Source organism: Acomys minous (assembly GCF_964271855.1).
Source record: "Acomys minous genome assembly, chromosome: 8".
NCBI lineage: Eukaryota > Metazoa > Chordata > Mammalia > Rodentia > Muridae > Acomys > Acomys minous.
This window is the reverse complement of record NC_140489.1, coordinates 72,608,765-72,631,927: the sequence shown is the minus strand read 5'-3', so window position 1 is coordinate 72,631,927 and position 23,163 is coordinate 72,608,765. Positions and strand designations below refer to the sequence as shown.

At 39.4% G+C, this 23,163-nt stretch overlaps 1 protein-coding gene across 4 annotated transcripts in view; it reads left to right on the top strand.

Annotated features, from left to right (window-relative positions):
* The window catches only part of DOCK4 (dedicator of cytokinesis 4), a 421,713-nt gene that overhangs the window by 313,226 nt on the left and 85,324 nt on the right, over window positions 1–23,163 (top strand). For all 4 annotated transcript variants that reach the window (XM_084791186.1, XM_084791187.1, XM_084791188.1 and 1 more), the window contains exons 25-26: window positions 1,902–2,036; window positions 12,170–12,268. In XM_084791186.1, coding sequence (XP_084647312.1) covers window positions 1,902–2,036; window positions 12,170–12,268 — 234 coding nt within the window. The remainder of the gene's footprint in view (window positions 1–1,901; window positions 2,037–12,169; window positions 12,269–23,163) is intronic.

Here is a 23,163-nt window from a genome sequence, read left to right as displayed (position 1 = left end):
CAGAAGCAAAGGACAGCCCCCAGGAGACTAGAAGTACCTTGCAGTACAACCATCAGACAACCCCAACAGTCATCTTTCATTATGGCTTTGCAGATTTCTGTTTTGCTTGACTCTTGACACAGTATAATTATTGTGTGTTAAGAATACAGCACAAGCCGGGCGTAGTGGCGCATGTCTTTAATCCCATCACTCAGGAGGCAGAGGCAGGTGGACCACTGTGAGTTCAAGGCCAGCCTGGTCTACAAATTGAGTCCAGGACAGCCAGGGCTAAATCAGAGAGACCCTGTCTCGAAAACAAACAAACAAACAAACAAAAAAGAATACAGCACAAAGTGAGAAAATGTTTCCTTATAAATGGAACAGTGTCTGGGATTGATGTTCTCAGCTCAGGAGCCTTATATGAAATCTGAATCAGAAGGAAGTCTTTTTCTCTTTCTGTCTACCTTCAGCTGTTAATTAAACATTGGGCTCATCAGTAGCAGGCTGCAGAGAAGTTTGAAAGTGAGTGTTACACATCTGGCTTCTCCAAGTCTGTATTAAAGTCCTTGCTGTGTTCCCCATTCTTGCAGTGTCTAATGACCTGCTTCCATAGAGCAGGGATGGGAATGATGCCGGGGGAGGTAGTGGACACAGTGCCCTGCTGCTGTGGAAACGGTGGCACTTTAAAGAAGTTGTGATCTGAAAGTGTGATGAGCAGGACACACAGCTTGCCCTTCTGTCACCCCGCAATCCAGCCCCAGTGTTGACTGGGAATGAGACAGAGCAGTGACAACAGGGGGAAGGCATTCTCCCTGCTTTGAAACTCCCTCTGACCATTTGCCCACAAAGAGATAAGCCATGTCTGACTAGAAGGCTTTTCCAGGTTACAGCCATCATGAGTAAAAGCTAGGCCACGTCACTAGACAGACTATAGAAGCAAGCAGCTATTGGAGATTATTTCTTTTTATTTCTCCTCTCTTGAAATTTCAAAATTGCAGTCAGGTTTTAGTTAAGTAAAGACTTGGCTCATAAAGAACTTAGACCTGAAACCAATTCACTGGGGGAAACTTTGGAAGTTCTATCACAAGTGGTATAAAGTTTATCATTAAAATATATTTGTGTGTACACATACATACATACATACATACATAATAGGTGCCTTCAAAGTATACTTTCTAAAAGTATCTTTGGGAGGAGCCATTGCGCACAGAAGTTTTTCCCCCATGCAATTACATTAAGAACCTACGTGTTCTACGCAGTGCAGTGCAGTGCAGATATTCTTTCTGGAGTCCTGACGTGTGGATACTGTTAACTACTTCAGAAAAACAAATCTCTCCCATGATTACTAACCAGGGCCCTCTGTGATGGAAGACCCTCATCTCAACTGCTCTCCAGGCTCTTATGTGTACATATAAGCTTTTAAAAAACCCACTTCCGTGGGAATAGTCATTTGCACATAAGCCAGTCTTGGGAAATGATCTGTGTGACTGTCGTGCTGAGAAGACTCAATGTAAGCAATTAGGGTCTAAGGAACTCATACTGTAAGAGAAGACTACATCCCAGAGAGCCTTGCTGACTGGCCCAAGGCCATGGGTTCTTTAGGACTGGTTTTTTGTTTGTTTGTTTGTTTGTTTTGTTTTGTTTTGTTTTTACAACATTGCTGCACCTTTTTTGTTTGTATCTCGGCTTTCCATTGCGAAGTCAAATGGTGTTCTTTGGGGCAAGCCACTGGCTCTCTGAAGCACTGTTTTTTCTCAAGATGATTCTCAGCTGAGGTCTACATCTCTTTTTGTCTTGAGTTCCCTGCGTCTCTGATTCTAGATTTGAGGATAGACTCCTGCTCTCTTTAAAAAGAGATTTGATGCATGCAGAGCCAATCTCCTGAGCACCCTGTTTTGTTTTGTTTTGTTTTTTCTCCCAAGGAAAAGTCTGTGTTGGAGGAAATAGACGTGATAGTGGCCAGCTTGCTGGACATCCTGCTCAGGACCATATTGGAGATCACCAGTCGGCCTCAAGCATCCAGCTCTGCCATGCGGCTGCAGTTCCAGGATGTCACTGTAAGATCCTAAGCATGTGGCACACGTTCATGGTGCTTCTTAAAGCTCAGCTCCCTTTGGCGATAGCTTGTAGTTTGACATTGGGAAGCCTGGTCCCTGGGATGAACTATGAACTTTGCCAATACACAGGAGGTTGCCTTCACTCCACAAAATCTAAGACAGGAAGCCTGTAGGTAACGATGCTGTCATAAGCAAGTCTGAATTTCAGAAAGATAACTTTGATGTTCTTACTTTTTCTCAATTTAAATTAATTTATGCTTTTTAAATCCCCAGTCAACTTGATAAATTTAATTTCCCAAATTATCTAAAGAATATGGGGAAGGCAACTGAAATCAGAGGTCCTATGTGAAAGCTCTGTATTTTTCACCCCGACTTGTCAGGACCATAACTTTTTAAGTCTTCAATTTGGTAATGTTAAATAAGAAGGTTTATCTTGGTAAATTCTAAAGGGTTTTCAAGCTCCACTGTCTTAGGACACTAAGACATAACTTATTTAGGCAAAGTATAAAGAAATAATATCTAGCTATTTTACACAGATGTATGTGTATATGCTGTACATGTAAACACATTCGGTGTTTATTCATGGCAGTGCTGAGGATCAAACCTAGGGCTTCATGTATGGGAGGCAAGTGATTTACCATTGAACTAAATATACATACATATATATATATATATGTATGTATATGTATATATGTGGATTTTTATTTAAAACCTCACATTAGGCTGACTTTTAAAATGTTTATGTGTTAAACAGTATTCTTCCAAGCAATAGCTATCATCTGTAGCTGTGGTGGTATATGCTCAAATGTTCATCTGAGAATTATGTACTCGAGCATTATTTAAGCTTCACAAATCGTGCTGTGGTGCTTGAGAAGGTTAAGGTCTACATGCAAATAGTTTTCACTTTTCATTTAAAAATTAAGAAGTCTGAGATCCTTAGGGAATGTTCTGGAAGAGGAAGCAGAAAGAATACAAGAGCCAGAGGTGATGGAGGACACCAAGGAACCAAGGCTTTCTAGACACAACAGAGCTGATGCACATCTGAACTCACAGAGACTGAGGCAGCTATACAGGACCTGCATGGGTCTGCACCAGAGGGAATCCTAGGGCTAAAAGGACAAGTGGACACAGCCCCCATTGCTAACCCAGAGGCCATCTCCAAAAAAATGAGTTTTCTTTAAAAGAGTCTCAATGGAGAAACAAAGCACTCTTAAGAGGAGGCTCCATGACTAGCTGTAGAAGGTCAACACAAAACAAAGTCAATCGTAATTTTGGAGGATCTTTGTCTCATAAGGTTGTCAGGGCATTATCTTTCCTTCCTTCCTTCCTTCCTTCCTCTTTTTTTTTTTTTAATGTGGTTTTTCAAGACAGGATTGACAGAGTTTCTCTGTGTAGCCCTGGCTATCCTGAACTTACTCTGTAGACCAGGCTGGCCTTGAATCAGAGGTCCACCTGACTCTGTCTCCTGAGTTCTGGGATTGAAGGCATGTGCCACCACTGCCCAGCAAGGCATTCTTTTTAACATTACAGGTCCTTTCTGTAAATACTATGCCTTCGCTCTGCTTCCTGTGTGAGAGAAAAGAAACTCAAAGTGAGGTGAGACTATAAACTCGCAAAGCCCACCTCAGTGTTACACACCTCTTCCACTCAGGCTCCACTTTCTAAAAGCTTCATAGCTTCCCTCTCTCCTAACAGCAACAACAGCTGGGGACCAAGTATTCAAATACATGAGCCTATTGGAGACATTTTTCATCCAAATCACCACTACAAATAAAGTTAAATATCCTAATAAACTAAGATTTTAAGTGAGATATAGATATAGATGAAGAAAGAAGAAGGAAGGAAGGAAGGAAGGAAGGAAGGAAGGAAATGAGAAAGATGGCAGGACTAGAAAGATGGCCTCATGGTTAAGAGCACTGGCTGTTTCCCCAGAGGACCCACGTTCTATTCTCAGAACCTACTTGGCAGCTTGCAGCCTCTTGGAACTCAGAACCCAGAGGATCCAATGCCTTCTTTTGTCCTCCATGGACACCAGGCACACATGAGTGCATGGACACATATTCAGGCAAAACATTAATATGCATAGAATGAAAGAATTTAAATCCTAATGTATGTAATAGATGAATAGTCTTATTTAAAATTAAAAAAGGGTATATTACAGCTTCCCATGCTCAAATGCAGCCTTGTGTGTGGAATGGCACATCCCCACCCTCCAGGTGTGCTTCATGTACTTGCTGTTACCTGATGTGTGATGTGAGCTCACGGCGTGTTGCCTAAAGCCACTAGAGTTTGTTATAGGCTTGAAGGCTTGAGTGACTGGCTGGGTTTTGTTTTGTTTTCATTATTATTGTTTCACTTTCTAAACTTTTTATTTTGTAATAATATAAGAATCAATATAAAAAACATTTCATATATCTTTTACCTAGTTCTATAGACAGTAGCTGCTGGCAGAATTCTAGAACAGGATATAGATACTGACCTGATGAAGATGCCCAATGTTTCCATCACCCCAGGAATGCCTTGTGTTGTGCTATAACAACTAAACCTACTTTCCTTCATCTCTCTAACCTCCTTAAGTCCAGACAACCACCACTCTCCTCTCCTTGTGTAGCTCTGTCATTTGTGGGTGTTAACATGTACAGAATCTTAGACTACATGACTTCGATTGGCTTTTTTAAAAAACCATGAACAACCATGTTCATAGCTGCCTTATTCATATAGCCAGAACATGGAAACACCCTAAGTGTCCCTCGGTAGAAGAATGGACAAAGAAACTGTGGTACATTTACACTATGGAATACTATTCAGCTATTAAAAACAAGGAATTCCCGAAATTTGTGTACAAATGGATTGAAATAGAAATTATAATGAGTGAGTTCACCCAGAAGCAAAAAGAGACAAATGGTATATACTCACTTATATTGAGACACTAGCCCAAGGGGTATGTCCCATGAAAGACTTTACTTACCAGGAAAGTGGGTCAGAGGGGAGGACATCCTATTGGGACTTTAGGTGAGAGAAGCATGGGAGAATGGGGAAATAGAAGGATCCAGAGGGTCCTGGAAACCTAAAAGAAGAACATTATGATGGACGGATCTGGGTCCTGGAATCCTATGGCACCAGCCAAGGAAAATATAGGCAGTAAACTTCGAACCCCTACCCAGGCCTAGCCGATGGACAGGACATTCTCCACCGTTGAGTGGAGAGTGAGATCTAACTTTCATAAAAACTCTGGTGCCCCATCTCTGACCACATCCCCTTGATGGGGAGACCTGGTGGCACTCAGAGGAAGGATAACAGGGCACCAAGAAGAGACTTGATACCCTATGAGCATATACAGGGGGAGGAAGTCCCCCTCAGTCACAGGCATAGGGGAGGGGAGTAGGGGGAAAGCAGGAGGGAGGGATGAATGGGAGGATAAAAAGGATGGGATAACAATTTAGATGTAATATGAATAAATTAATTTTTGAAAAGTGAGCATAGTTCCATGAAGCCTCTTCCAGGTTGCTGTGCATACACTCTTTCCCTTTTCATTACTGAGTATCTGGAATCATGGTACAGATATACTACAATGTGTTTAACTGTTCACCTATGAAGGTTGATGGGTTAATTTACAGAGTTTGAATAGTATAAAGAAAGCTAGTATAAACATGTACATTTATTTAGATTGTCTGTGGGCATGATTCTCCAGTTTTTAATCCTAGAAATTCCCAGGGATTTGGCTGCTGAAGCATAGGGTAGCTACTTGTTTAGTTTGCTAAGCAACTGCCAGGCTTCAGATCCCAATGGTAATGTCATTTACATTACCACAGTACATAGTACAAATGATCTAATTGCTCAACATTCTTGTCAGTATGTAATGTCACTTTTTCCTTTGTGTCTATGTGTGTGTGTCAGGTTTGGGAGCATTCCAGTTGCTCCCATGGTTTAACTTCCATTTTCCTGATGACTGACGTCACCCTGCATGTATTTTACTTACATTTTGGCCATCCATATCACCTCCTAAAAGAAGTGTCTCTTCATGTTCTGCCCCATCTTCTAGCTAAATGATTCTCTCACTGCCATGTGTGAGCATTGTTTTTGTATTTTCTCCCATTGTAGTTTGTTCTCTGTCCCCTAACAGTATTTCCAAAAGCGTAGATCTCTCATCTTAATGAAGTCCAGAGTATTAATTTTTCCTTTGGTGAATCATGATTTAATTTCATATATAACAACACTTTTATCTACTCATAAAGAATACTACCTATCCTTCCTCAGACTACTACAATTGTAACATTTACATGCATGAACCATTTGATCTTGGTTTTTATGTGTCACATCATCTCAGTGCCTTTCTGCTCTTGATATTGACACTTGTCACTAGTCTGGCTTCATTTGATTTGAAATCTTGATTCTTGAATGATTTTCACTTGAAATCCAAATGTTTTTGTATTATATGGTCCTGGGCATTAAGCGTTCTCTTTTAGCTAGCTTTAAGTGATACCACTCAGCTATGGAGAAAGAAGGCAGATGATAACTTATGTAAAGACAGAGTGGAAGGGCAGCTTCCTCTGGCCTCCTTGGCACCCGAGGATGGAGATCTCTGTGTTACTCTGGGTGGACCTAAAATGTTCAGCCCCATCCATGCTCTCTGAGGACCTGAGTATAATCTGTAAGACCCACATTGTAAAAGGAGAAAACCATTTCCCACAGTGTCCTCTGACTTCAACATGCATACCATAGAATGCATGATAGATAGATGAGCGATGATAGGTGATAGATAGTTATATAATAGATAGGTAGATAGATAGATAGATAGATAGATAGATAATCAGACTAAGGGACTGCCTCCAAATTAGTGGGTGTTAACTTTGCTGTATAAAAAGCAAAACTCATTATTTGAGATGAAATTTTCTATGAAATACATCCAAGTTACTTGGAAACTTTGGTTTTATGCCCTAAGACATAGTTTTAGGATACTAAGGCAGACTTCGTTTCATTCATTCTTTTCTTTTCTATTTTATTGATGGTAGGAAATTCATAAAGGGATTAATTTTCTAAGCCTTTGGTTTTGTTTTTAGAACAAAAATTAATTATTCTTATCATAAAGCTAATTTGTAGATTTGGTTAAATTTTTGTAAGAGTATGTAAAGAAATCATGTGTCTATACCTTAATTCTATTGCAAGAAATACCTTGATCACTCACAAAGGTGGTTCTCTCTGATTATAAAGATCTAGGTAACACCTCCACACTTCCCATGAAGAAAAGGCTTCATGATCAGGGAGTTTCTACATGGCATGTGTACAGTGCACAACTTGCAGTTCTTACAGGCATGTGCATCTGTAAAGAAAATCAGTTTCTGCAAACATGTCACAATGGTATTTTCCAGGCCTCTGTGACAGCACCTGGTGTCCTGCCTCCCAGCAACCCCAGCATTAGAACTGCTTCCACTGTATTATAATTCCAGATAACAGTAGTTATTTGGTTTGGTTTGGTATGTGTTTGTCAGTTGGTTGGTTGGTTTTCTGAGACAGGGTTTCTCTGTGTAGTGTTGGCTGTCCTGCTACTTACTCTGTAGACTGCGCTGGCCATGAACTCAGATAGCCACCTGCCTCTGCCTCCTGAGTGCTGGGATTAAAGGTGTATGCCCCTACAGCTTGGTTAGTAATTTTATTTTTACAATTTTTTTCTCAAATGTACTTTTTGTTCTTCTACAAGCTATTTTTTAAACCATAAAATATTTTTTTCTGGCTAGAAATATAAGTGTACCATTGTAATTGGTTCCTTTAAAACACCCAATTATACATAACAGATTTCATAAAGCAACATAAATGACCATTTGTCTCACACCCTCAACTAACTGTCTACCAGAGTTCTCTACAATGCATAAATGTTTCCTTGCATGAGACTGTATTAAGTTGCGTGTGTAGTGGGTGACTTGTCTCACCATTGGCCCTGCCTCAGATGCTCTAGCATGCCTATCTAAAATCTTCAGGTACTGTCATTGGTTTGTAGTTAGAGAAAGTTAAAAGTAGCATTGTCTAGGAAATACCTGAAGAAAAAAAACCAGGCACATGTTTGGCAGAAGTTTTCTGAAGAATTTTGATGTAGATATAAAATACTCTTGGCAGTTATTGAAAGAAGTATGCATTGTACTCTGTATATAAAATGGACACAAGCCACTGAAGACTATTGAATTTTATAGGCAATTAGTCAAGTAAGTGAATCTTGGCCAGTGATTTTTTTATTATTCTTTTAAAACAAATTATGAGAATTCATATAAACATTATTAAACGATCTTAAAAGTAAAGAAAATCACATTATAATAAAAAAAATGATAGAAGTAAAATATCAGGCATCTTATTTTCTGGACAAGGACTTGAAACTCCAAAATAGATTCTGTGAGCAAATGACAGTGAATTGTAAGTGCTGAGATTGACAGTATATCATGAATGTGCCAGAAATTATTTGCTATAATGATAAATTATTTGCAGTGAGTCTATCCCAGGCACAACATAGGTAACAGTTTGAATTCAAAGAGTTTATCTTGTAAATAGATCATAACAAACTATTGAAGGTCTATTCACTGATTTTTTTTCTTGTTACTAAAATTATTATCTAGGATATATAATTTTTCAAATTTAAAAGCCTTTTAACATTTATATAATGTATTGCAGTAAGTATTTAAGTATATTAATAATGTGGCAAATGAGTCCAAATAGTTTGTATACAATATGAAAAACCAAGAAGAAAAATTGATTCAACCTCTACCAACTCATCTGCCTTTTAGGCCAAGACATAATATACTGAGCAGTCTTCGCATTATGTAGGTTCTTCTCTATTTACATAAAAACCATTGAACCCTGCCCCTTCAGTTCACTTGTGTTTCCTAAATAAAATCAATCTGAAAGTAGGAAAGAAAGCCACTGAGTAGTCTTCTCAAACCAGCACCATCAACATTCATATCTAAGCCTTGCCATTTGCTAGCTGTGAAACCAGATTATCATGTTTGACTGTGTCTACCCAACAAGACCCTAATGAAGAATGAACTTGACAATACACCGTATAGTGATGTACATAATGTCTTTCTGTAAATCGTAGTGTTGGCAATGCCTTTTAAAAAGTGTTTTATTGATGTACACTACAATAATTTTGAAATAGAATAAACTTTATATTTTTTAAAAATATGACTTGATATATTATGTTTATTTAGGAACCATTTCAGTGAATAAGATAATGACCATGTCCATCATTCAAAAGTCATTTAGTGTACCTTCTCGTCCCCTTTTATTATTCAGCTGACTGAGATCATTGTACTCCATTTAAACAGAAACCATGGTCATCTAAGAAGAAGCTCTTCGATTGCTGGTCTTTGGCAGCATTTTATCCTCAGCATTTGATGGGAGAGTGGCAGCAGCGAACAGTTGGGAGCAGTAGCGCAGGAGTGGGGGGCAGCACCCTCAAATATTAGAATTCTTATGCAAGTCCTAGGCAGCAGGACTCTTAGCCTCATCTGTATGCCTAGGAAGTCTGGATTCCTCAACCCTTGACTGTATCCAGTGTTATAGCTTCTGGCCTTGGAGTGCCTGAGACCCTCTGCTGTAAAGACTTGACAACTTTCTGGGGCTTTTTCAGTAACCATAGCTTACAGTTTTTCTTTGTTGGCTCTTAGTAGCCTTCTGTTCTCTGTCAGCCTCAGCTTGCCACTCTTTCCTACCTTCCCTCAACTCCTTTTTTTAGATCAATTTTTTATTATAATTTATTCAGATTACATCCTAGTTGTTATCCCTTCCCTTATATCTTCCTGTTTCCACCCTCCCTCCCTCTTCCACCCTATTCCCCTCCCCTAGACCTCTGACAGAAGGGGACTTCCTCCCCTACCATATAACTGCAGACTATCAGGTTTCAACCAGATAGCCTGCTTCTCCTTCCTCTGTGTGCGCTCCACGCCTCCTCACCAAGGGGAAGTGATCAAATTGGGGACACCAGAGTTCATGTCAAAGTTAGTCCCTGCTTTCCACACAATCACATAGAATCGTCTATCCATTGGCTAGATCTGAACAGAGAGTCTAGGTCTAATACACACATTGTCCTTGCTTAGTACAGCAGTTTGTACTCTTCGGCGTCCCTTGGCTACGTTTGTGACTTCTAAGGCTGCCTTACTGCTATAGCCATTATCACAGAAATGGCTTCTAAAGAGGAAGCTATGACCAGCCCTTTGCTGATAGGACCATTGCTGCTGCTGCTGCTGCTGCGGCCACCACCTCCACAGCCACCACTGCCACCTGTGAGGAAGCTGCATGGCTTGAGGCTCTACCTCTATTTACAGCATTGTAGCAGGCCATTCTTCAGCATTTGCAGCTTAGTGTGCCAGCTGCCCCTCAGCTCTGCCTCTTCTTTAGCTCCCAAGCAGCCAGTTGCTTTGCTGTTTCTGCAGCTCACAGTACTGGCTAGTCCTCTGTTAGTGCTCTACAACCTCTGCTGCACTAACATTCTCCTACCTGCTGTTTCTTTCCTTGTGTTAATACTTACACACATTCAACTAAAAGTAGATGATAGTAGACAAAATAAGCCTTTATTTGGCCTAATATTGTAACACCAGAGCAGACAGAGCAGGAAGTTGTTTTCTGGCTGGCTCATAAGATGAATTAAACAGTCTGCTTATCTAGCCAGAGACAGGATGCTTGCACCTATCATGCAACTGTTTTCATTATTGTTGTTTGGTTTGGCTTTTGCACTGATCACTAAAGTCACTGTGATAGGCTACCAGGGAAAGTGCTCTCCCTGGCTTAGGTGAAAATGGTTGTAATGTCACCTGAAGTTCTCTGAAGTTTGTGATAGCAAAACCATATTTCCACTAAAATAACAGTAACCTTTTCTTTATGTTTTCCATCTCATGCATGAAATATCCAGAATTCTTTTGCTCCTTGACAGGGTAGGAGTTGAATTAGGAGGTGATTCTGCTAGTTGGCATTAGTGATTTTGTACTATTGTCACAGAATACCTAACACACAGTTTTTAAGAAGAAAGACTTGTTTGAGTTCAGGATTCAGAGTGATGCAGCCTATCATAATGGACAAAGGGTGGCAAAGTGCCTCAGACTGCATAACAGTGGGAGCTTGCATCGGGGGCTATCCACATCATACAGAACTAGGGTCTAGACCAGAGCCTACAAAGGCTTGCCCCCTAGCAACCTGTTTCTACCAGCCAGACCCTGTTCCCAAAATTTTCCTAAGAAGGCTAGCCCTGGCACAGGTACTCTATACAGAAGCCTAAGGCGGAGGGGCCAATTCCGATGCAAACTGTACCATAACCCATATGACAGATTCTTGACTGTTTACCTTAATATCCAGGGGCAACTGTTTGACATATCTTTGGGTCACAAATGACTGTGGATATAAAGAACCAACACGACTCTCAGATTTCTCTCATATAACCATTAACTTCCATGGGTTCTTATGGAAACTGGCAGAAAGACATTGGCCTGAACTAGCCCAACTGCCTGAGCTGCAAAATCTACTTCTCAGGTCTTTAAATCCCCACTGTTAATGTGATACTATAGTCTTTTCCATGTATACTCAGACCAATCTCCCAATTAAATCGAGCTTCTATGTGCATCCAGTAAGCCAGCAGTTGCTTCTCCTCTTGCATCATTTTATATCTTTTCTGTTTAGAAGAAGATAAGTTCCTGGTTGAACAAGAATGGTCGCATTTAAAACAGTTTCAAGTTAAAGGTGTATTAGAAAATACAAGTTATAGCAATTTATGGTATTCTCAAAGTCTAATGATAATGTGTACACATAGCTTTTTCATTTTTAAGCATTGGACTTCACAGGAGACAGGTACATAGAGCTCAAATACAAAGAATGACTATTAACTAAAACCATTTTCTAAAGAGGGATTTGAAGGCAACATTATGCATTGTATGGTGTCTTTTGCCCCATGAGTCAAAAGACCAGTGTTCTAATGAGTTGAAGGGGATTGTGTAAATTCAGAAAAGAAATGTGAAATTAGCAACGTTTAAGAAGACATCACAGGGTTAATTTGGGATCATAGCAATTTTGCCAAGTGTTTTCTTTGAGAACAGTGCAGATTAAGTTATTGATGTTTTCTTATGTCCTTCCTTTAAAATATAGACTTTTATATTCCTTAGGGAGAATTTGTTGCCTGTCTTCTTTCCCTGTTGCGACAAATGACAGATAGACATTATCAACAACTTCTGAATAGTTTCAATACAAAAGAAGAGCTGCGGGTAAGTGATGTCCACGTTTTTCTCCTTTTACTTTCTCTTGTCCTTACGCATTGCTGTTCAGAATGGTCATTGGGCAACTGTTTTACCTCTTCCCACTAAGTTCTGCTTTTTCTCAGTTGTCTCAACAGATCTTCTTTTCTCTATTGGCTCTTGAGATTTCTTTTACTTAAACGTATCTATTCGCTGTTATTTTGGGGAAAGGCCTCAGATTTTAATCACATCTCATCAAAGTATATAAAGTAGAAACAGAAAACTCCGAGAGGTTTTGGCTGAGTGTAGATGTTGAGCTATGCTCATAATTAGCCAGCTGCTTTGGACTGCAGACATGGCTTAGTGGAGGAGCTCTTACCCAGTGTTCAAATGGGACTAGGTTTATTTCCCAGCACTTTAAAATGAATGGCCAAATGAACAAATGAGTGAAATGTCACTCCAGTGCCCTGACATTGCACATAACTCATTAGTATTTTTTTTATTTCTTTAAACATTTGTTGGAATCTGGAAATTGTTTTTACTTGTTTGTGTGACTTTCCCAGCCTCCAGCCAGTGAGGTTTAAATTCCTTGATGTTTAAATCTTTGCTTGGTTCATTGCTCTGAGGTCACATCCCTTAGGTGTTCAAGCAATAGATGTTTTTTCTGTTTAATAGAACATAAAACTTTGAGAAACAACACCATAAAACATAAAGACCTCGGGGTGGATATAGACTTTATTTTAAGGGCATAGATAGTTTTAAGAAGGAAGAGGGGCTGGAGAGATGACTCAGAGGTAAAGAGCACTGGCTGTTCTTCCAAAGGTCCTGAGTTCAATTCCCAGCAACCACATGGTGGCTCACATTTATAATGACATCTGGTGCCCTCTTCTGGCTTGCCAGGTGTACATGCAGGCTGCACAGTATATACATAATAAATAAATATAAATTTTTTTAGAAAGGGAGATAACTTACTGGATTGCCTCATCCAACTTTGATATGAGGGTTTGTACCTAGTCTTACAGTATCTTGTTATGCCATGATTGCTTGATATCTTTGGGACACCTGCCCTTTTCTGAAGGGAAACTGAGAAGGAATGAATATTGGGGAGAGAGGAGGTAGCAGGGAAAGTGTAAGAATATTTTTTAGCTGGGTTCTCATATCTACTACCCTTCTACACCCCACTCCCTTCAAACCCCACAACTCTAGGTAGATGAAAAAGGTTAGAGGGGAAAGGGGGTGTAGAACTCTTTAGACTGCTTCTTACTGATTAAGGTCAGTGGGTTCCTAGGGGTAGTCTAGTCTTCTTTGTCAGAATATCCAGCAATCTAGCAATCCAGCAATCCAGCAATCCAGCAATCCAGCAATCCAGCAATCCAGCAATCCAGCAACCCAGCAATCCAGCAATCCAGCAATCCAGTAATCCTGCAATCCAGCAATCCAGCAATAGCCAATACAGTAGCAGGATTTAAGAACAACAGGGAATAGTAGCAGCTGCTGCAGGCCCTCTTGGGGCTCTCCCATTTATACCCTCTCAAGAGTTCCCAGAAATAGGGGGCATGAGAGATGGCTCAGCACTTAAGAGCACTGACTGCTCTTCCAAAGGACCAGGGTTTAATTCCCAGCACCCACATGGCAGCTCACAACTGTCTGTAATTCTAAGATCTGACACCTTCACACAGGCATATATACAGGCTAAACATCAATGCACATAAAATAGAAAAATGGAAAAAGAGTTCCCAGAATTAAACTATCTGCAGCTGGTACAGACACATTATAGTCAGCTGCTGTGGACAATCCGAAGCAACCCCATATCCCACACTTGGGATTAAAACAAAATCATATTCACATAATACAACTGGGTTTTTTAACTAACCAAATTCTCACTACAAGAGAGGGACTGAGGGGGCAACTACTATAGAGATGCATTGTATGAGAGAGTAAGTATTTTAAAAATATAAATAGCACACAAATGAATAATTCTTAGTTATGAACCAAGTAAATTTTTAAAGGTACAATTTAAATAAAGCAATAAAGTTGAAATACTATTAAAAGAGGAGGTTGTGATCACATTTATCTGATTGCACAACTGAAAATGGGTTATCCAAGGTCCAAACAGGAGACAGAATTATGTAAAGTATTTGATATAGTAATCTAAGCTAGAAATGACTGTGATATGTGTCAGAATTAGTTTCAACTTTCAACTTGATACAACCTGGAATCAGCTAAGAAGAAGAGCCTAGGTTGAGAACGTGACTAGGTCAGATTGGCCTGTGGTCAATGTCTCTGAGGCATTTTTTAAAGTTGTTAATTGGTATAGGAGGACCCAGTGAACTGTGAGTAGTGCTATCTCTAAGCAGGTAGGCCTGGGCTGTATAAGAAAGATGGCTGAACAGGCCACAGAGAGGAAGCGAGGAAGAAGTGTTCCACTGTTGGTTTCTGCTTGCATTTCCTACTTTGAGTTCTTGCCGTTGTTTGCCTCAATGGTAGACTATAGCATGCAAACTAAAATAAACCTTTTCCTCTCCAAATTGCTTTTGGCTATGGTATTTATCATAGCAAGAGAAAACATACTAGAATAGCCTGAAATAGAGATTGTCATAGAGGCAGAGTCCTTGTAAATTTGGAGATTTGAATTGGTAGGAGTTGATGACCCATCAAAAAATATCTTAAAGCTCTCTCCAACCCCTAATTTTTTTTGAAGATAAAAGAAGGGAGTAGAGAAGTAGCTGAGATGTTAAGAACACCTACAGCTCTTCCAAAGGATTTGAGTTCAATTCCCAATAGCCACATCAGGCAGCTCACAACAGTGTGTAACTCCAGCTCAAGTGGATGTGATTAATTTTTTTAGTTTAAAAAAAAAGGGGGGGGGGAAGGAGAGGAAGAGTTAATTCTTTCCAGGCTTTCTAGCCACTGGATGGTTGTTGGTACCATTTCACTGAATAGGGAATTAGAAGGAATAAATGTGAGCAAACTGAATCAAGTTTTAGCCTGAATTTAGTCACTTAAGGGAGATTAAAAAGATGTTTAGTAGACAGTGTCTAATGTTAGGAAAGAAGTCTGGGATGTAGGTATAGATTTGTGAACTATCAGCCTATAAATAATTGTTATTACAGGAGTAACTAATTATCAAGGAGTGTGCAGAGTTAAGAGGGTCTGCCTAGAGGCAGAAGTATTAGGGAGCAAGGAATGGTGAATCATGAAAAGGCCCACTGATGCTGGGGAACCTGATGAGCGCTTCCACTGTAGTGGTGTGAGTGGGAACCATAGTGTCATGGATTGAAGAATGAAAATACTATGTACTGGGATAGGTCTTTGCATCAAGAATAAAGCAAGTGGCTACTGAAAGAGAGGTTGGATATCAGAAGAATATTTAGAGATGAGGTACTTAGAAAGATGTTTAATAATTAGAGCTGGTAGAGAGAGATACTAAAGACAAAGTAGTGAGATGCTAGCCCACAAGATGCCCTGAGAAGTTAGAGGATGGGAAAAGAATGAGGGAGGCTCATCTTTCCTAGTATAAGATTAAAAATGAGGTAAATGGAGAAAATGCAATCAATGACCTCTACTTTGCATTTTCTCCATTTACCTCATTTTTAATTGATTTGATTTACAAAAGGCTAATAATCTGATTTTAATCTACATATTCAAGATCCAGATATCTCTGTTTAGTAGGCCAATTTAACAGTGCTCAATTTTGTACCAAGCTGAGGTAGCCTTAGTTAAGTCCTTCAAAGCTAATTTGCAATATTTTCCAAAGGTGAGAACATTGATCTGTGATTCCTTATCTAAAGCCTTTAGCATCGATGTCTTTTGGGAATCGGAATTTTATAACTTCAGAAAGCTGATGTGGTGCATAATACTGTGTGCTATCCTGTAACCCTCCAGTAAGATCTTCAGTAGAATGCAGCATTTCCTCTAGAGGAATAAATAATTCAGGGGAGATTTTTTTGGTGCCAAATAGGTTGTAAGACTGAAGCATTTTAGAGCCCTCTTAGGTTTTGATACCTGAAGATCTCTAACTATAAACACTGTACGTAGACTTGAATATGAAGCAACCACCATTTGTGTAAATGATTAATACTAATTCATTTCCTTCTCAAAAGGAATGCATGAGGTAGGACTCTATTATTGTATTACATATGTCAAGTATTTGATTTAATAAACATTTACTGAGTGCATTGGCTGGACAGAAAGGATATCAAAGATAATCAAATAACTACATATTAGGAATAGATAAATCTACTGTTACATTTGTGTAACCACAGCAGGAAGAAGTACGACAATGAGCCAGATACAACCTTCGGAAGTCTAAATGTTTCTAGGGATTGACAGATGCAGCTCTTGTTCAAATCTGGTCAAATAAAGTTTTATTGAATACACACATACAAACATGCATTATTGTTATAAGTGAGTGTGAACACTCAGGCTTCTCTTCAGATCACATGAACTTTTCACCTTTTAGCCAATTAATGTGGTTTCTGTAAACAATAATGGCCAACAGTTGGGGAACAGTTCTCACGCTCTATCCTCGAGCCACGCATGTGGCTGAGCCCTTTTTAGCTATTATATTTGCTTCAGCCTCCATGTTAATTGGGAAAGCTAAGGTATCCCATGAATGTCCTTAGCTCCTTGCTCAGATACCTAAGCACAGTGTTTCCCTGAGTTTCAATAAACCAGCCTTTGCCTTCAAGTTACTGCAAATTTCATTTTTCACCTCTCTAAGTGTAATAAAGTATTTCTAGTTAGTAAAGGGAGGATTATTAGATGTTCCTGGTTCTACATTTAGGTTTGAAATTTGACAAAGTAGCTATAGGGCAAGTGCCAAATATGGTGCAATTTAATGAAAAAATATGCCAATGTTGGATTGTATGCTAAAATTCCAAATAACTCATCAGTTTTAAAAAGAAGTAAACAATACTTGGCTTCCATTCTCCATTGCTGTAACAGAATGCCTGAGATGGGATAATTGAGAAATACGTTTATTTTGGTTCATATTGCCGAGTCTTAGGATATACACATTTGATATTGATAATGACAAATTATGGGCTTAGATTTCAAATGGATAGTTTTACTATTCTTTATTCCGTGTGTCCCTTCTCTTCCCATTCTTCTTGCCCGTTCAGAGAAAGATTTGTCTTAGCTTTTCCCAAACAGCTCTCCAAAGGAAACTGAATTATAGAAGTGTGCAGTTCTCAAGTAACAACTGAGACTAATAGTGTTTCAGCTCCATTTGTGCTTAAGGAAGCTGGATGCCTGTAGGGCTATTGTTGAAGTGGCTCCTGGCTTTTTGAACAGATGCCATTTCTTCTTGGTCCTCAGCTACTTGTGTGTGAGTGGCATGAGGCACAGTGTCAGAGCACAAGTGTGTGGGAGGGAACAGAAGCCTAAGGCTGGTAGCCTATATTGTTTAATTTTTTTCATCAGTAGAATATTATATTTTTTAAAAAATGAACAAAAGGTAGTGGCTAGGTAGTGATTAAGTTTTTTTCTTTCTGCAGTCAGTAGTGTTCTATTATACACCCACCTTGCACTGGGGGCTAAAGTTTTGTCCATATCCTTGACATTTCATATATAGCACTGAAATCATCTTTGTTGATTATAAGCTTTCATAATGAGCCACAGGGAACTTGATGTAGGCATGGAATTATACATATTCTGGAACTTTCCATCATCTACACACTAGCTTTCAGAACAGATCAGATCTAACCTATATCCAATCTATTTTGTTTCTTGTGGCAGGATCTTGTCATGTAGCCAATGCCAGCCTAGAACTCAGCTCAGCTTGGCCTGGAACTTGCTAGGTACCCTAGACCATGCTTATCTCATGGTCCTCTTTCCAAAGCCTCCTAAATATGGAGATCATAGGTGACTCTCCCACCAAAATTGCCTTAATCCAAATTTATATATACTAGCAATTTCCTGTTACTACTGGACCAAGTCCAGTGTCTTCATCACAGTGTCCCCCCTACCTTTCAACCATAGCCCGCACCCACTTCAGAACACATCCCAGGCTGATAAATTGCTCATTTCTAGCAAATCATGTATAGCATCTATAATTCCTCTGCATAGTTTTGAAGTTTTGTTGCTGTTGTTTCCTTCCCATCTGAAATGCCTGCTCTATGGTGAGGTCTTTACAAGAGGTGGTCCATCCTGTCTAATGTGCTGTTCAGTTTTTGTCTTTTGTCTTTATTTTTGTTTTTGTTTTGTATTTTTCATGTCTATTGGCCATGTGAGTTGAAACCATGTCACTGTGTCATAAACACAGAGCCTAGAACATAAATCTGTGCTTAATAAATGACTCTTCTTAACAAGTTTCTGCTTGCATTAGCAAGCCATCTTCTCCCACACAGTTATTTTGGCTTCTCTTAATTTGCATATATTGATTACAGAACAATAATTTTGCAATTCTCAAAGACTAAAGAGTACTTGGGAAATACTTTGTATGATATACTTCAAGATTCCATTTGACAGTCCAGGTTTTAACATGATAAATGTTACTAATACCCCTTAATTGAATTCAAACCCCATATCAGGGCTCTTACACATTTAAAAGTTGTGACAAATTTGTAAAGTAATGCCTGACTACAGAAATGCATTCTTAGCGGTCTCTAGCCTGTCCATGCTCTCGGTCATCTACCTGCCCTGTGATGCTTGCCAGGGTATCTCTGTGCTCATGATCTCAGGATTCCTGCTCCAGTTTGGTTTTAAAAGACAGTTTCTACTTTGTGCCACCTTACGACACTACCATCTTTAAACACAAAGCACTCTGTATATGACATTGGAAACTTCTTCTAAATGACAAATGTGCTGTTCAGTTTTTGTCTTTATTTTTGTTTTTGTTTTGTATTTTCCATGTCTATTGGCCATGTGAGTTGAAACCATGTCACTGTGTCATAAACACAGAGCCTAATCCTCTACATTCTGCACAGAGCCTCTCAATGCTTCCATGTTGTCCTTAAACTCCAAACCCATCACCATGGGAAAGGTAGAGAGCAGTCCCTCCCCCATCATTATTTACCTAGATTTTATGTATGTGTTCTTTATCCTAACTAATGTATCTTTAAATTGATCCCTGTTTCTATTTTGTACCCATATTTTGCCCCAGCCCCTTACAGTCCTGATACCTCCTTGTATTGCTTGTGGCAGGTATCCCCCTCGGTGTGACATTCCTGGCCCCCATGTTCTCCTCGTTCATAGAGCATGCATACACCCACATGGTTGTTAGTTGTTAGTTAACATCCATATATCTGTATCACTGAACCATGAGTTCCATGAAAACAGAAAGTGTGTCCATTTGGATACATTAATAATAAACTCAGAGTCACCAATTATGCATCAGTGTCACATTAAGACATAAATCTGTAAAGTGCTTCCACTTTTGTCTTTTTACCAAGACCTAGCCAAGATTTTAACTCCCTCCTGTCACTTTGTCTGCCTGCTGTATGAGTCTAGACCTGTGCCTACTTGAAGTAGATATCTGTAAGCCTGTCCTTGTATCCATGTCTGAGTGTCTGTCCTCAACAACCAGCTTTACTCGGTCTCTTATTGGGTAGCACAGAAAGCATCATGTGGGGAAGGGATGAGGGGTACTATAAAGAAATCTTTAACAGAGTTTGACAAGAGATGAAGTGCCCTACTCCAGCTGACCCCAACTGGCATATTACAAACAAAGTATTATCAAAAAACAGTCATATGTTGCACCTACCATTTATGGTGGATGTTCATTTTTATAAGGTTTATTTCTGCCAATTTGCTGTCTTCATCAAGTGATCATGACATCACACACATATGCATTGCTCATGTTTCAGGGGCATGAGAGAGCACATAATTTAAGATGACAGCTATGTATTAGCTTACGTTGTAGGCATTCATTACCTGGTGAATCTGAGACAAGTGAGGCTGTTCTTACACTATTCTCTTAAAGGCACATTGAACAAATGAACAAATAGTCTGAGGACACAGTAGGCTGGCAGTCTTAAGTGACCTCAAGGTATATTATTAATTTTGTCTGTGACATCCAACAGAAGTTCCAGTCTCTTAAAATACAAGAGAGATTTTTACAAGGCATTGCCGCAAGAATGTGTTGCACTTAAGTTCCTTGTCACAAGTACTTCTTAAATCCTTCTATTTCAGTAGCTAATGAAAAGTGTTTTACCTAAGCAGGGTGTTGGCACCTAACACAGTGCTGGGAACACAGTAAAGGACCCAGTGTTTCTCAGTGAGCAGATGAAGAAAAAATTTCAGATCACAGCCTTCCTTGCCTTCCTTCTGGTTTGAACACGGGCCTTTTCTTGTTTTGGAAGATTTTTACTAAAGTCTTTCTTGCCTGAACCTCTAAGGCTACAGAAATAAATAATTTCCCAAACAGGACTTTCCAGTTTCTCTTTTGCTTTGGGCCCTACCCTGAAGAGCGACAGTGGTATAGTTACCATGTTGTGTGTATCACACAGCCAGATACATATCAAAACAGTTCTGCCAGGATGCCGGTTCTCAAATGGTGCCGTGAACCGCTTGTTCCTGGTGTTATCCAAATAAAGAACACTGGATACAGAATTGCTCCTTTTAGCAGAATAAAAAGAATGCATAAGTTGCATGTACAGAATGCTGGTGTCTACCTCCACAAAAGCACACACATAGGGAAAGGGATAGAGCTGAGAAGTCTAGAATAGGCCAGGAAGCAATAGTTTCTAGGGTAGGAAAGAGAAAAACACAGGAAAGCCAGCACTTGGATCCTGCACTTTACAGTACAGGAGCTTATTATGAACAGCGATCTCTCAAAGGGCAGTAGGCAAATGCTGGCTGAACTACACTGTGTCTCTGGGCCACAATGGAATGTGCCCTGTAATCAAAGGAAGCATTGGACTGCAGTTTAGAAAAAAAGAAAAATAGCAGGATAATATATGAGTAGATAAGTAGATATAGTGATGTTTTTCAAAACCCCTCTAGCTGCAGGGGACCCCAAAGCCCTCCAGTTGTCCAAGGACGAGAGCTTAATTCCTCAGAGACTAAATACATTCCCAAAGCTGTTGAGCTATTTATTTAATTGCTGAGCCAGAATTTAAATCTAGGTTTTTCTGATTCTCCCTATTTTTTTCTTTAAATAAATGTGTCCCAGAAATGTAAATGACAATTAGCTGGGTACCTTAAAAGGCTACTTGAAGACCTAAAAAGTTTCCTCAGTGTGTGTGTTGGGGGGATTTATATCAATACCTAGGCTTGTCACCTGTGGCTGTTGCTTTTTATTCTATGAGATAAACAGGTAAATGGGAAGACACAGAGCCAGTTGATATAACCCACTCCTGCCTCTGGAATAATCTTCCCTTTGACACCTGCACTGAAAAGGAAAAGATGAAGCTGCTATCCCCAAGATAGAAGCTTGCCCTCCTCCTCCACCTTCTGACAGTTGTGCAGACAGCAGCCTGGGCTCACCCCACCCCACCACCCCACGCCACACGCATACCTGATGCCTCCAACTGTGTTGCCTCCAGTTGCCAATGCTGACAAAGTTGTATGGTTAAAAGATGAAAGTTCAGAACTTTTTTAAAAAACTATTTGTTTGTTTGTTTGTTTTCAAGACAGAGTTTCTCTGTATAGCCTTGGCTGTCTTGGACTGGTTTTGTAGACCAGGCTGGCCTCGAACTCACAGAGCTCTGCCTGCCTCCACCTCCTGGAGTGCTGGGATTAAAGGTGTGCCATACCACACCCGGCCTTTTTTTTTTTTTTAAATCTTGTGGACTATGAAACTCAACTGGACTCCCCACTTACATGAGTTTTGTTTCATAAGATAGGAAACCTTTGAAAGATAAAAGCAAAATCCTCTTCTCAAGAATAATGTATATTCATGTCTCAGAAACCCAAAAGAATCAACTGGATACTGGCATTCAGAAAAGCTTATGGTATTATTAAATGTTGACTTTTGTATGTTACTACCTTGCTGAACATGTTCATTAGAACTAAGTGTTTTCTGATGACATCTTTAGGATCTTTTAAGCACAGGATATTGCCATTTGTAAATAGGATTAGAATTGCTATTTCATGAGTTCTGGTATTTTATGTTTTCATTTTATTTGATCTTAGGAGGTTTAAAGTTTTCCTCCTGATTTCAACAATTCATTCATCATTCAACAGAGTGTTCAGTTTCCATGAGTCTGTGTATATTCCATATTCTTGTTGATTTTTAGTTTTATTCCAGTTGTGATCAGGTAGAATACAAGAACTATTTAACTTTTCATTTATTTGTTAAGACTTGCTTTGTGTACTCAAGTGTGGCCTATTTTAGAGAAAGTCTCATGGACTGTGCAGAAGAATGTGTGCTTTGCAGTATTTAGGTGGGACATACTGTAGACGTCTCTTTTGTCCATTTGCTTCATGATGCCATTTAACTCGGATGCTTCTTCACTTATTTTTGCTTGTTACTTGTTTGTTGGTGGGAGGGGTATTTAGATCACCCACTGTTATTGTGTTGCAGTCAATTTTTTTTTACACACAGCAGTGTTTTTTTTTTTTTACAAAATTAACTGCACTAATGTTAGTGTACATATGTTTACAATTATAATATCCTCTTAGACTTTTGAATATATAGTGACTTTACCTCTTCTAATATTTTCTTGAGGTCTATCAGATATTAGAATTTCTGAACCGGCATGCTTTCTGACTTCATCAGCTTAAAATATCATTTTACCTCCTTTCATCCTAAAGCTATCTTACACTGAGAATAAAATAGTATCTAAAAAAGGGGGGAAAGGGAATCAGCTGGAAAACTATTAAAATAATGTTGAGAAGTCCTTTTAAAAGAACCCCATACAGTTACTATGCTAGTGACCTAATGTAAAAACAGGGCCGCATATCTGTTCAATCCTCACTCTTCCACTAAGCCACATTCCCAGCTCTCCAAATGATGTAGCCTGCAGTAGAATGACTTAGGG